General features: G+C 42.3%; 1 protein-coding gene across 10 annotated transcripts in view; it reads left to right on the forward strand.

Annotated features, from left to right (window-relative positions):
* Positions 1–14,247, forward strand: part of PKHD1 (PKHD1 ciliary IPT domain containing fibrocystin/polyductin) — a 421,695-nt gene that overhangs the window by 198,853 nt on the left and 208,595 nt on the right. For all 10 annotated transcript variants that reach the window (XR_012125992.1, XM_073224035.1, XM_073224036.1 and 7 more), the window contains 2 exons: positions 6,727–6,904; positions 8,307–8,502. Coding sequence is in view for 9 of the 10 variants with exons in the window: in XM_073224035.1 (XP_073080136.1) it covers positions 6,727–6,904; positions 8,307–8,502 (374 nt within the window). In the remaining variant the exon portion in view is untranslated. The remainder of the gene's footprint in view (positions 1–6,726; positions 6,905–8,306; positions 8,503–14,247) is intronic.

Consider the following 14,247-nt stretch of genomic DNA (forward strand, 5'->3'; position numbering starts at 1 on the left):
TCCCCTGGTGGTACAGATGCATAGACTTGTGATAGGGAGAATGAAAACTCAACCCTCACATTTACCATCTGGGTATGATTCTTATTTTTTGGTCTAGGATATTCTGTAAGTACTTCAGTTGTCATAGATTTATTCAGATATCAAGAAATCAAACCTTGATCTCTTTTCCAATTGTTGACTGGGTGAACATGGGGAAAATTTAAAGAGTTTACAAGATATTATAGGTTGGCCAACTGGTTCCTTCTGAGTTTTTATAGGATATGCATAAAATAAAGTCAGGACACATGCAGATTTTTAAAATTATTTTTCAAATACTAAAGAGTGGAGAAATAATTAAGAATTATTTGTGTGTAGTTGGTCCAGGTGCCCGTACTTCCTAGGTGTATTCTTTTAGACAAGTTACTTCACCTCTTTATGCTTCCATTGTCATATCAATAAAATGGGCATAATGGTATTAATCTCAAGAGGTCTTTGCCTGGTATGTAGTAAGTGCTTAATAAATGTTGTCTTTACATCTATGATTTATAAAACAACAAATAAATATACTATTAATTGAATAAAATAGTGTAGATTATTATCTCTCTGAGAAACAAAGACCTGGCAAAGGAATTAAGTTTGCTCAAATGCAGCTAAATACAATTCTTGAAAAATAGGGAATACTTTCCAACAGTCACAGGACATTTTGTGGGTCCAGCAAAACCTCCCAGGGAGTCATCGAATCTGGAGACACAGTCTTTGATTCATTGTGCCCCAGTATCTTCTGTTTTTTCCTTCCCAGTTCTCCTGGAAAAGAAAAGGTTAATGCTCTTGTTCATCACCTTGATTCTTAGATCTTGCTTAATATCCTCTCCTGTCGTGCTTGCGTTCAGTTTTTACCTATGTAACTGCTCTTAATGTGTCAGTGTTCAAAGTATGAGGCACCCCCTGCCTCTGTAAATGCAAAAGTAAAGAAGAGTTCAAATGGAAATTTTGGCCTAGCTTTTCCTTTAATAATTGCCTAACTCTCCTTCCTAGGGATAAAGGCACAGCATCACTAATGGCATCTTTTCAGTCCTCAAAACAAAAAACTGGGTGAGACAGGAAAATTCTAAGAAATATTATCCTTTCTTGTCAGCAGAGGTTATAGAAATAAAATAGAAAAAGATATAACATCATGATGGACCCCAAACGGGGGAATATTATCAATAATGTTACATGGTTATTAAATTTCATGAATAATAAAAGAGGTAGAGCGGTGTGCTGGAAAATGTTTATTAACTAGCTCTCTAGAATAAAAAGCCTGATTTGTAGTGTTTGTCTAATTCTGAGGTGAAGATATTTTCCCATGACCTATATAAGGCAACCATCATGCTATCACTCAACACAGCCTTGGGAAGACAATAAACTTGTACGTAGGTGTCAGTCAGCTCTACCACACCATCAGGTGTATATGTGCAACAGGGAAGATAAGCTTCTTAGTCTAACTCTCTACCTGATGCATGAAATTGTCCTTCAGTATCTCTGACAAATAGTTGTCTACCATTTGGATGCACAGGTCCACTGGTGGTATTCTCATGTTCAGAGGCAGCCATTCCAGTTGGATTCAAAAGATCAAGAGAAGAGATGCAACAGTGTACGAAGGATCATCTTATGTAGAATGATGACCCTTCTATTGTTCATCTTCATGGATTAAGATAGAATAGTATTATCTTAAGATAACACTTGCAAATACTGTGGATGCTACCTTTGAGGAGGTGTAGGTTGCTTCTAGAGTTTCTGTACAATAAATTATTATTGCTTCAGCCAACTCTGAAAAAAAGATAAACAGAAAAAATATGCTTGCAAAGTTATGGGGATTTGTGTTGGGTGTGCCTCTTACTCAAAAGGAGAAATATTTAAGTGTTTCTCAATCAATAAGATAATACTAAAAAGCCTATTGATATACATAAAATATTACTGGATGGTGGAAGGTTAGTAGGGTGGGATAGTGAGTCTCTGATAGGGACTGTCATGAGTTGAGTGTATTTTTAAAGGATGGTAGCCAAGCTGTGCCACAAAATGTGTTAGCTGTGTTTAAAATATCAGTTTGTCCTCTTTGTGCTGTAAGAGATGGCAGGGAGAGCAGCCCCATTTGAAGTTAGTTATTATGATAGGTCTGTCTTGGGAGATGTGTAGTTACACAGGGTTTATTTCACAATTGTTCCGAATTGAGAGCATTTAGAGCTCGATGCAGTGTTTGTCTTGATACACAGAGATGGACCCTCAGGAAAAGCAAGTTAATAGTAAACACAAACCCCAGAGTTAATATTTGTTGTCACTGCTATTGTTGATTGCCTAACAAATCTTTCGTGGACAGCATACATTCAACAGTTCCACACAGTAGATGGACACTAACCTGCATAACTATTTATGCAGCTACTATTGTAAATTGGTACTTAGGCTGGGAGCTTTCATCCAGTGATAGTGCTATATTTCTAAAGGAAAACATCCCTTAATTAAAAACTGTTTTGGTTACTTTTTTAAAAAAAAAAGAACAAAAATTAAGGCACTCCGTTGAACAGGAAATGAAAAGAAAGGCTTGCAGTCTTTTTGGCTTCTGGAGTGTGTATAGGACTGTGTACAGGAGCTGCTCCTGACGCAGAGGTAAGGGTTAACATTGAAAATGGACTGGCTGCCTCCTGATTTCTCGCACATAAAGCCAAGAGAAGTTCAGGGAGAGACTTCTTCCCCCAGTAATGAAGCTCTCTGCCGCTAATGGCCCATGCAGACTCCCTTGGCTCCTCCAAATTAGAAATACTTTTGTGCTCCTTTGCTTCATTAACAGTAAAGAGAGGGAGATTGGTGGCTATTTAGGGCACAGGGAAATTGGTGGCTATTTAGGGCAAGGGAAAATGGCAGTAATTATGGTTGGTACATTCTTTTCATGGTGTTCTTTGACTTTTGATGTTCTTTTGGTGCTTTTCAGAAGAGCCCACCTCTGTCACTGTTGGCATTTGGCCTAGCAGGATGGGAGCTAGTTTAACTTTGAATTTTTGATCCCAGGTGATGGTCACCGCAAGGCATCTTGCCTGCTGGGAGATGGGCCTTTTACATTTTGATTTGCTTTTCACAATGTGCCATAGGACCCTTTCCACTACCAGCTGTGATAAAGGTATATTTGATAACTACTCTACCCGGATTGCATTTCAGAAAACTGGTGCTGTGCATGTGAGCCTATGAAATGTCATTCCACATAGACCTTAGTTGAGATGGATGGGGTGCCCTGTTATAATCAGGACAATATAGGAAGAAGGAAGAGGAAAGTCTAATTCAGGATCATAGTGTGCTGTGGGGTGGGGACGGTCTCTGGTTGGTCAAGTGGTTAGCATCAGATTATTGGATGCTGGTTGGAAAGAGAAGGGCATCAAAACTTAGGTACAAAAGTTCCAAAGACGTATAGAACTGAATTAATATTAGCACATAGTGGTTTTATAATATTTGAAAAGGGGGTCATTTTATGGGAGCCTGGGGAGTCTGATCTGAAAATTGGATCCTTCAAAAGTTACAATTATAATCTACAGAACCTGAGCTAAGAGAGATTACATCCTAAAAATTGATTTATAAATGTGATGCTGATAAAAATTTGAGACATAATTAAGTCTAGTCAAAGTGACCGGGAAGATTCTTCAGGCCACATTGATGGGATTAAGAAACACATTTCTGGAGCTATCTACCTAACTTATTGTACTGGAACATACCAAAGTCATCTTTTTTTTAAAATTTTCAAGGTGGTATGCATGATATCTTAAGAAAAGAGCGACAAAATATAGATTGATAAGCCAAAGTAAGTGACAAAATATAGGTAGGAGGCATTAGATGTGAACAGATGGATAGATTTGAAGAAGTGAAATTATTTTGCTCTGTAGTTTTAAAAAGAAACAACTATTCGTAAAAGTGGTTTGAGAGCACTTGACTAAGGTAGATTTATAAGTTTACAAAGAAACTTTAGCATGTTCCTAAACCAGGGCTTACTGCTTGTGTAGATTGCTTGTTTATGTCTAGGAGAGGTTTTCTGACCACCAAACCTAAGTGTTTAAGTCCTTTTAGCAAATAGGGCCCTACTGATAGGGCAGTTGACTGCATCAAGCTCTGATAACCTGTAATCAAACTGCTTGTCTCCTTTGATGAGTATGTTTGTAAGAAATCTCCTGGCCCTCATGTGGTTTTTCTGGATAGATTTCCCTGTTGGGGGGAAATGTCACTAAGCAGCCAGCTGGTAGGTTCTGATCTGTGTAGCACTCGCTTACTCATTCAGCTCATATTTATTGATACCTACTATGTGAGAGGCAGTTTTCTTACTATGAATTATTAAATGAAAATACAGATATATCAGTCAGTGTCTCCTGGATTAGGTATTATGAGTCTTTTTCCAGAGCCCATCTGTTTCTGGGAAGCCGAAAGGACGTTACTTTCAGAATCTGAAACCCTCAGCACCATTGCCTGGACTAGGGGAGTATCCCACTTTAGATACTCACCATGGTGCCTACTGCAGCCAGCTCATCTACCTTCTTGGTATTTCTTGGTTCCAACTCATATTTTCTTATATTGGTTTTACATTTATTTTCCAAGTCTTATCTTTTTAAAAAAATATATACTACTTGGGCCACATGGGGCCAGATGATCTCCTGGGATTCTGGAACTCATAGTTTCAGTCACTGGGGAGCCGAGATGACCAAGGACAAATGGCTGGAAAATACATGGGAAAATTAGCTTTTAAAGCTTGTCAAAAGATGAAAATTTAAAACTGAATTCCATGAATGGAATGGTCTTCTACTTGAGGATGTGCGAGCCCATGAGTGGAAGAAGGGACAGGATGAAATATGGAGGGAATTCCTGCGATGGATTGGAAGTTACAACAGATGACCTTCACGGCCATTCTGATTCAAAGCATTCGAGCTGAGGACTGCCCTTTACTTCCAGTTTAAACCCTGACATAGGCGGGAAAAAACCCCATAAATATCCCAGTCCAAAGAGAGGAAGAAATCTCCCACCCTAAGATTTCTAATGGTTCAGTTAATGCTGAAAAGGGAAATCCGGGAAATTTTTTTCCAAATGCCCTGAGCATTTTTCATCCCTTTCATTGTGTTAGTGAATAGATGAAACAAACACATCTAGTCTTACAAGAAATATGTTTCCAGTGCCGCATTGCGGGGGCCAGGGCTCTGTGCCATGAAAGATTTTGAGTGTGTTTTTAAGTGATCAAATATCTTGGATAAACTGCTAAATGTTAAAGTAAGTAGGGCAGAATGGCAAACGTGGCGTATCTGAGATTTTTTTCTTAAGTGAGCTGTGGGTAGTTGTTGGGCTTGGGGATGGATCCTGATGACTCTACATAGATTATCTTTTTAAGTTTCACAGTTGCTATGTAAGATACATACCACTGTTGCCTCCATTTAAAAAAGAAAGGAAACTAATGCTTTAAGAGGGTCAGTCATCTGCCCAAGTTCACACACCTAGTGCATGCAGGCAAAGATTTCCAGTTTACACTCATTGACCCCAGTGCCCAAGCATTTAACACTAAAACAGTTTCCTTTTTTGTAAGATGCCACTGGGCTGTGAATTGGCTTTGGATATGCCCATGCCACACCTCAGTTTGAAAACTCAACATCCTCCTTCGTCTCATTTCCCTCCACTTTGAGAATTTAATTATCTGCCTGCAGCAAAACGCCACAGTTAGAGATTCTCATGAAAACCACACCAAAGGGGGAAAGACAGTCATAATGTGTATTGAGTTTTTTTCACTTTTGCTTACTTTTTTTCTGTCCACTTTGACTTTCTTTTAGGGTCTTCGCATGTGGCTCAATCTATTTGTGTTCTTAAAAATCACTTTCTGGGATGGGCTGGGTAGTGTGCAGAAGTTAATAAATTTCTGATTCTCCCTTGTGTCCTAATACTTGTGCCATACTCTGCCTGTTTCCTCATTTGGTAAAAGGCAGTTCTTCTAGAGATGCTTTATGTAAATGAGGAAATTGGTACCAGCTGCTTTTGAGATTGTCCATCATGCATTCTTCCTTCATGCAACCAGCATGATTAAGAGTGCCCACTGTGTGCAGGGCCCTGTGCGAGGGGGAGGACACTAGAAAGGAGAAACATCTCTTACTTAAAGATCTCAGAATCTATGTTCACAAACAAAGAAGCAAAGCCCCCCACACTGAGTTGCTGTAGGTGGGGTGAGCACTGGATATTAGGCAAGCCCACAGGAGAGGAGCCGGGCTGGCTCTTCAGTCCAGGGAAGGTTCCTAAAGCCACACGCTGGGAGGTTGGTAGCTTCTGACAGTCTAGGCACATCAGAGCTGAGTATCAGGCATTGCTCCCCAGAGGAATGTCTCATAACTATATAATGTGTTTTCCGCTGTCTACTACACAATTCTGGCCATGGACATTTCTTTGTTAAAATAATAACATGTCCTCTTGGCCTATGTGAACTCACTGAAATGGCATTTAGGAGTGGCCTCAGGTCTGAGTGTTACTACCTCCAGCCCATTCACTGCCCCAGGGTAATGTGCAAATGATGCAATGACACCTTCCCACTGGGCGTTTTGACCCACACAGTGATTGTTAAAGCTTCCATAGGCACACAGACAAGAGAGCTTAAGACGTACATGGAGAGAACAGAAGATGAATTACAACTTACGGAGGAGGAGGACATCCGATCCAGAAGGGACGAATAACTTAAACCCCTTTCTTTTTCTTTTTAAATCACCCTAGAGCTAATGCTCCAGATGTTTCTTATGATCTAACCATAACTGACAGCAGAAATAAGACAACCACTGTCAATTATGTGTGTGACACACTGTCTAACCCTTATGGCTGGACGGCTTTGCTCTTGGATCAGGAGACCTACGCACTGCGATTTGAGACGCCGTGGATCAACAGATCTCTGCAGGTAACCTCATTTGATGATACGTTCCACTCCCTAGGGGTTCTTATCTTTCCTTCTGTGAAATAATAGTGTGCAGGTATTAGCGTCTTCTGGTGCTGATAGAGAAGGCTCCAGCAGCATTTTTGCCAGGTGAATGTAACCTCAGTACCAGATAGAGTGGTTGTTTTTTTTTAACTTGAAAAATGTAGAATCTGTTTAAATCTCCCCTTGAAGGCAGAATGGTTCTGCCTGAAATCTTAACTTCAGTAATACAATTGAAAACAGTTTCTAAGCAATCTAGAACTCTATTCTCATAGTATGGGTTAAGGACCAACTTAGGCCAGAGAAGTGTTCGTAGCCAGAGAAAATGTCTTAATGGAACATCATTACATTGCATACTGCCACCTTGTGGTCAAATAGTAACTTACACACGAAGGTCTGGGCGTCATTGGGGTTGGTTGAAGGAGTCAAGGGTTAGGGGGAGGAAGATAGAAACATCCATGTGGAAAGTGGATGCAAGTTCTAGAAAAAAAAAATTTCCTCAAGCTTTTCTTTGTTTGCGCACATTTCTTTCCTCCTGTCTCATGCACATTCTCCCCGAAGGTGCTGAGAGCAGGCTTTAGGGAGCTAGAAGCTGCTATAGGGGTGCCATAGCTCTGAGAAATTCAAAGAGCATCTCATTTGATTCTCTCAGCATTGCTCTTGGAAAAAAGAGCTCCCTCATTCCCTTGAGGTTTCCAAGAGAACGTTTCAGGGGATTTTCATAAGGTGAAGGCAGCGGAAGGAGACTGGAGATGGACACGCTGACTTTCTAGCCTGTCTTAGTACCTCTCCTGCTCTGTGATGTGGGCAAGTTACTGAACCTCCACCTGCTTCAGTTTCCTCATCTGTAAAATGGGGTGTTAATAAAAACAATCACCAGGGTTCTTTGAAGGCTTGAAAGCCTTGGTATGAATAATAGTACCTGAGCATGTAGCAAATGCTTCCATAGTGTTATCTCTGACTGTTGTAAGAGGGTGACACTCCTGTCCTCTCATCGCCTGCCTCTTTAAGTTATGGAGACAACAACCGGAAAGGAATTCTGAGCCTGGCTCTGTCTCTTCTAGCTGTTTGAGTGGGGATGAGGCAATTTACTGGTCTGGGCTTTATTTTTCTTCTCTGTTGATGGGGGTTGTTAAAGAAGAAGAAGAAGAAGAAGACCCTTAGGGTGTCTTTCAGTCTCACATTCCATGATTTTGTGGCTCTAGTTATGAATTGATCATGGAGTGGATTTAAGGAAGCTCATTTCCCACATGAAAAGTAGTCTAGGCGTGACCTGCCCCTGTTTCTAAACTACTCCGTCTGTGTTCTCTAAACTCTAAAGCTTTTTTGTTGAGGGAGCCTTCCTTACTAAATGAGCACTATTGTTCTTTTCTCTCACTTCAAGTACTCAGCAACACTGGGCAACTTTGCTCCTGGGAATTACCTCCTGCTGGTGCACACAGTGGTGTGGACTTACCCTGACATCCTCATAAGGTGCGGGCGTCGAGTGGGGCAGTCCCTTCCATCTCTGCCATTGCCTGGTCAGGACCAAGGCTGTGACTGGTTCTTCAATAGCCAGTTGAGGCAACTCACCTATCTGGGTAAGTATAACTGGACCAGCATTTTGAGGGCACAGTGTCAGAAACCACTAGACATTTGTGCTATGAAGTCATGAGGAACTGAAGAGGTTAAATAGTTAGGCTCTGAAATCAGACTGCCTTGGTGTAGAGCCCAGCTCTAACTCTTACCAGCTATGGGACTTTTTCTCTAAGCCTCAGTCACCTCATCTGTAAAATGGGATGTTAACGGGATCTGCCTCAAAGGACAGGGAATTAAACAAAATACAACATGTAAAACTCTTTAGCTGAATTGGTTATGGTCATGGCTGACTATGGTCGCAGAGTCAAGAAATAGCAGGAAGTAGAAGGTGACAGAGAGAGAAAGAGACTGAATAATGGGTGAAGTTGATGTGGAAGGTGAGAGGGAAGGCTTTGGAAGGGAATCTGAAGTCAGGAAGGTGGGAGGGCATGGAGGGCTGATCCGAGGAACAGGGGCTGGGCTGTCTCTGTCTGGTGGCAGAATACACATCAGTTTGAAGGATCCTGGAGCCTCATTTTATAGGACCAGGAACACTACTGGGATCGCAGAGCAACTGAGATCAAAGAATTTCCTCACCTTCGCATTGTGCATGTTTCCCAGGAGCCCTATGTGTGGGTCAAGACCGTATATCCTTTTGGACTTCCTGGAACTCATTTCCTATTCCTTTTCCACGTCACAGCAGCAGTGGTCAGTCTGAGCACCGTGGTGTCCACTTATACCAACCTCAGCTCAGTGTGGTCTCGAAGGAGAATCTGGCACCATGGGTCTCTAGATGTCAGTATTGTTATAAATTGTTCTTAATAGATCCTGGTCAAAATTGGGAGACTTCATTAGAAGAGCAAACGACAAGTCCCAACCCCTGTCTGAAGCCAGACTGGGCCCTAAGGATCTTGAGAGCTGGACAATTGTCCTTAGTCCCTTGTCCCTTCTTCCTAACCATTGTCAACTGAATCTGATCTATACTTGAGCCCTGGGACTCAAGCGCTATTAAATTTTAACAGCCCCAGAGAGGAGAGAATGGTGATTCCCTGGTGTTTTAAAGTCTTTGCCAAATGGTTTGTTGTATATCTTATTTGCACTGATTGTACCTTTCAAATTTTATTTCTGATTGATCCCATCATAAATGTAACCAAAAACTATAAAAACTCAGGATGGACCGAGATTCCTGACACTGTTTCACCACCAGAGCCCAATGGACTCATTAAGTAAGAGCAAATAGATGCCATTAACTTTATGACTGTTCACTTGATATATATTCAGGAACAAAATTTTAATTTAAAATTGCTCCTTTCTATTACTTGGCAGGCTTTCGAGGAGCCTGTCTTGTCCATTGGTCAGATTTTGTCCATGACTGCAAGTTAATTTGAATAGTTACATAAGCCAAGCATGATAAAGGAACATTTGTGACATAAAGAGAAAAACAAAAAATCAAGTCACTCAGCTAGATTGTCTCCCCCTTTGATAGCATTATTTCTTGAACTAATAGCAAGTTACACTATTATACTGTATATACACATATATGGTGTAAATGCACGTCTGTGTAAGTGTATATATACAAATACATATACATATATTGGTAAATACATATATATCAGCAAGTATATGATATAGATGAATATTTCAGAATAGAACATTTTTATTAGGTAGATAGCCCTTAGTAATACTTTAAAAATTCTTTGTATCAGAATACCCAGTATCCCCACCTTCAAATTACAGTAGTTAGAAAGGGGACTGAAGTCACCGGGGTTGGTTGAATGTTTTATAAACTTGGAGACCCTGTTCCTTAAAAGGATTTCCAGTGCTCCAGGTAGTGGCATTAGTGGTCATTTGTGCCTTCTCTGTCCTCTGAGTGAATGGGTAGATAGGTGGCTAGAGCCACTTCTGTCCCCTCTGGGTTGGCACAGTGAGAAACTGGGGACCCGAGAGGGCCTGAGGCTCATACTTCTCCCTGGTGGTGTCTCACGTGGGGACACTGGATGGTGTGGATCTGGTCATGACTCGGGACATCCTCTGTATACAGTTTACAGCATCATTAGGCAGGCTAATAATGCCGTAATAGGGAGGTGTTGTAGCTGGTCCCCCAACAAGACCCTAATAAGCAATAAAGTTCTGTTCTTGGCCATGCATTTTACATATTAATTTGTTACTTTCACTTAATTGTTTTCTTGGACCTTCTGACTTTGTAGGTCTGTGACTGGGATCATTTACATAAAAGACAATTAATCTAAGAAGAGAATATAAGTAAAGATCTCACAGCCTGTGTGGACATATTTCTAGGATGAGAAAATGGGGGGATGAGTGGAGAGCTGTGTAGACAGAAGCTCCATTTTACGGTAGAGTAATTGCTTGACCTCCTTCAGGTCTAGAGTTTGCTGTCAGACTTTTAGGGGTTGTGTGGGGCAATCTTGATCCTTTTCCTGGCTGGCATGTCATTCAGAGTCCTGCATCACTGACAATTGGTTGTGTTTCATTCATTTGTTGACCATTCTAAGTTCACAATCTTTTGTATTGTTTGTTTGCAACCTTACCACATTCTCCCAAGACAGGAAGTTAAAAAAAATCACAAATATCCTTATTTCCTCCATTTGGCTACTTTATATTTGATTTAAGATACCTGACTAATCTTAGACCCAGCTGAGAATGGAAAGATCAGAACCCAGGCATTCTAGCTCCTGGCTATGGATCTCTCCACTAGAGTGTGCTGCCCACTAAATAATCATTGGTCACTGACTAGATAGGGGCGGGTGGAGTGCTGGGCAGGGCGTAGAAGAAAACTCACCGATCGCCAGTGACAAGGAAAAATACCCCTGCACGTATAATATATGTTTTGAGAGCATTTCTCTTCTTTGCCAAGGCAAGTTCATCTTTGTTCAGCAATGTCTTTATGGAATGCAGCTTCTTTGGTAAGCCTGTGGCCAGCTTAGGGTTTAGGGTTTTAATCAGTGGCTAGATAGCTGTTTTACCTGAGGCATGGAATTGCAAATACTCCACACCTCAATGGCTTCATCTATACAAGGAGGTTAAGAATATTGACTTATCTCTTAGAATTGTGGTACAGAACACCCAACATCTTCCAGTGTAACTAGTATGCCATATTACTTTACGGCAAATTTTCTCAATAGATTATTTCTCTAGAATTTCCCTTTCTTTTTCCCCCCGGGAAGATTAACAATGTCACGTGCCTTGAACTCACTCTATACATCATAACCTTTCTGAAAGGGTCCCATTCTCTTTTCCTCCACTAGCTTTTGTGAGATAAATGAGATTCATGATAATATGACGTACATGATATATTGTTTCCATGATCGAAATTTAATACTGCTTAAGAAACTGTTACCCACAGAATAAAGCAACCCCACTCATTTAAAAATATCTTTTAAGGAGATTGGTTCAGGCTGTCTTTCGAAAGCCCCTGAGAAGTTTGCCCAAGGAGCCACTTAGAAACAGACCACAAGCAAAGTACTTGTGTGTTCCTGTTTGGGTTAGGACCCGGGTGGGGCAGTATTTAATGTGATGCACGTTATGAGTGGCAGTTCTGAACTGTAACTTCTATGCCATGCTTGGGAAGGGGTGTGACTGTAGAATAAATGTTCTTCTATATTCTCAAAGTCAGGGTCAAAGCCAGAAAGTCCCTTTTTCCCTGCGTGCGATTTGATTCATTGGCTGCTCGTCTCTGCCTTACGCAGCCAGGTTCCCACTGCCTCTTGCCCTGCTGTTGTATTTTTTTTTCCAGAGATGTTTCAGTTCATGGTGAACTATTTTTATTTTTTAGTTACATTAACGCTATGAAATAATTAGCCAGCTAATTAATCTGGTTTACAAGCTTTGTAGGATTCTTCAGCTGTCAGTCAGGCCCAGGCCGGAGGCCTACGTCGAGTCTCAGCTCTCTTGCCCATGTGATTCCTGTTGCCATGGCTACTGGCTACATCTGCTGACACCCCACTCACTATTTATTGCTTAATTAAGAATTTCACGCTCAGCCCTTATCTGCCTCTAAGAACAAGCACACACTGTTAAGAAATTCCAAATTTAGGCCCAGGCACAAGGAAAGCCTTTCTTGCAGGCTTGGCTGGATGGAGCCTCTCTAACGATCTTCTCGGCATCCCAGCCGCCACCCTTCAATCAAAAATCATTAAATGGGGCAGAGATAATGAGCATGTAGCATATCAAAAGAAGGATGTTTGCTTGGTCCAAAGGAGGAAAAGCTGCTAGGCCCCATGCTCAGCTCCACTTCAAAGGGAGATGAGACCCCCTCATCACTGGGGCCTGATAAAGCCTCATTTGTTCTGGGCCTGACTTATGCAAAAGGTCTGGTATGTCAGAGTCCCATTGCACAGACGTGGGATCCCCCACCTCTTCATCCACCTCCGCCCGCCCGCTCCCTGGTCTTCCGCACACTCGCACACTCGTGTGTCAGCACTGAGGCAGCTGGGCCCCCCAAAGCATCAGGCCGAGCGTATAATCACTGACTCTCCACTCACAATGGCCACTTGTCGGGGGGTGGCCAGGAGGAGGTCTTCGTCACAATAGGAACACAATTATTGCAGCTGCTGGGGAGGGCTATGCCTCTTCCTGTAGAAATATAATAGGACTTGCCCAAAACAGGAGGAGAAGGTTGGGGGGAGGAGGGAGGGCCGAGAGGGATGGAGGAAACAATCTTGAGTTGATTATTCATATTTGGACTCTTGGAAGCCCCATGCGGAACCAGTGGGGTTCCAGCAGCTGCTCGTGCACAGCCTTCTTCTAATAATTGTACATTCTGTCAGGGGTCAACTTACTTTTGACCCTGTCCTTTTATATCGGTAAAAGGCTCTTTAGGGCAAACTGTTGGGTTGTGGCAGGGTGCATTAAACACTCACAGCCCCTTCCCCTTGTTCCCTCCTCCTCCCAACCAGCAGCCGGTGATAAATTCATGTCAGATGCTGAGCCATTCACCGTTGCCCTCTCGAGTTCACACAGCCCCACGCACGCAGCAGAGAGGCGGCCAAGCCTGGATAATGTGTGAGGCGGCAGCTGAGAGAGTCCGCCTGCTAGGCTCTGGGCTTCTGCATCCCACCTTCTTCTGATCTGACTGAAAAAAGGCCTGTTTCGCCAGGCTGGCCAATGCTTGTCTCCACACGTCCCCCTCCCCCAGAGAAAGGCAGGCTATTTGGCCAGAGCCGGGACTTTGTCTGTGAGGGCAAGAGGGCTCTAGATGAAAGACAGACAGATTTTATTGTCTGTGCCAGGTGTCCTGAAGAGCCCAGGTCACTCACACAGAAGGCTCAGTAAAGATGCTGTTACCCTGGGAGATCCTGAAAATAGGGAGTGGCTGTCGGAGTCTGCAGCCAGGAGATCAGGGGGACTGCCTAGGTTTCTCTTTCCTCAAAGCCCTGAGGATGCTGGGATGGAGTGGGATGCTGCCTGGACCCTTCTGTTCTTTAGCTGGTCCAGAACACCCCATGCAACCCCTGGAGAAAGACTTCTGTTAGGATCCAAGGAGGAGAGAGGACTCCGGTATGCTCCCCAGAGTTCTTTGGGGCGGCTTAATGCGCAGAGCAGAATCATAATCCTTTGAAACTCAGCAGCCATTCCCATGCTGAGGCCCTCTAAGGCAATCTGTAGCACTCTAGTTAATAAATTAATTTACATTCTTATAGGAAACTCATTCTCCAAAGATTCCCCAAGGATTTTTACCAGTAATATAGAGGGTTGACTTCCGGCAAATGCACTAACCTTTACGGCAAAAATATAGAGAATGGAACAGG

The sequence above is a fragment of the Manis javanica genome, chromosome 16 (assembly GCF_040802235.1).
Source record: "Manis javanica isolate MJ-LG chromosome 16, MJ_LKY, whole genome shotgun sequence".
Taxonomy (NCBI): Eukaryota; Metazoa; Chordata; class Mammalia; order Pholidota; family Manidae; genus Manis; species Manis javanica.